Here is an 891-nt window from a genome sequence, read left to right as displayed (position 1 = left end):
AATGACGTACCCCGATACGACGATGACAAAGTCGAGTCGATTCCAGCTATCACTGAGGTACGCACGATCACCAAAGCAGAACCCCATCGCGATGATTTTGACCGTGGCTTCGGCGAGAAATATGTAGAAGCTGACGCCGTTGCAGCTGTCGATGAACCAGTTGATCCAGATCGTTGTGTTGGGCCCTTCGACCCATGCGTCCGTGTAGTCGGTCAAGCCCAGGATCACGGTGTTGAACACGACGCAGAACACGATGAACCGGTCGAACCACTTCCACGTGACGATCTTGATGCATATTCGTCGAAGGGGGTGTTTGGTTGTGAGGCACCCGAGGGACGTCCGTTGAAACTACACGGAACAACAGGTTAGCGACCTTGGTGTCGTGTGTGTTCAACGTGTACTTTTCCAGTGGAGTCGCACTGAGACGGCGCCCCGTTCAGGTCATTGTGATGCACTTTGTTCGTCATTTAGGTCAGAGCATCCGAAGCGGCATGCTGTGGCGAGGTCAAGGCGTCGTGTCGGCAGTAGAGAGGTTGTTGGCGGTTGGACGTTTCCGCGAAACCGACGCGAGGCGACAATCTGGTGCAAATAATCGCATTGGTCGGCGCGGAAGTGACGTGGAATCGGGTGGAGTCGAATGCGTTGTGTCCATGCCGCCGTCGTTTTGTATTTGTTGTGTCGTGATGGTTGCAGTCATCCAGGTGCAAGGACATGTTTCCGCGACGTGTGGGGCATGGAGTCCATCACAGCCATCTAGTTGGTTTGATGATACAGTGAGTCATGGAGGTGCTGACCTTGGACTGTTCACGTGTCCTTAAACATGTGCTAGCACCACAACTTAGCCCAAATTCTCGGCACTCTGGTGACCTTGACGGACACAACTCCTCGCCT

General features: G+C 53.9%; 2 protein-coding genes across 2 annotated transcripts in view; both read right to left on the bottom strand.

Moving 5' to 3' along the window:
- Positions 1–49: 49 nt before the first annotated feature.
- H310_08552 (hypothetical protein) lies at positions 50–467 on the bottom strand (the record flags this gene model as incomplete). Its single annotated transcript, XM_008874354.1, has 3 exons — positions 50–52; positions 103–348; positions 402–467. 3 exons carry the CDS (start codon positions 465–467, stop codon positions 50–52), a joined length of 315 nt encoding a protein of 104 aa, XP_008872576.1.
- Positions 468–804: 337 nt separating this feature from the next.
- The window catches only part of H310_08551 (hypothetical protein), a gene marked incomplete at its 3' end in the record, with an annotated part of 1,941 nt that continues 1,854 nt past the window's right edge, over positions 805–891 (bottom strand). The window contains exon 5 of the mRNA XM_008874353.1: positions 805–825. Coding sequence (XP_008872575.1) covers positions 805–825 — 21 coding nt within the window. The remainder of the gene's footprint in view (positions 826–891) is intronic.

Source organism: Aphanomyces invadans (assembly GCF_000520115.1).
Source record: "Aphanomyces invadans strain NJM9701 unplaced genomic scaffold supercont1.17, whole genome shotgun sequence".
NCBI lineage: Eukaryota > Oomycota > Saprolegniomycetes > Saprolegniales > Verrucalvaceae > Aphanomyces > Aphanomyces invadans.
The sequence above is the reverse complement of the archived record's forward strand: the minus strand, read 5'-3'. Positions and strand labels throughout refer to the sequence as shown.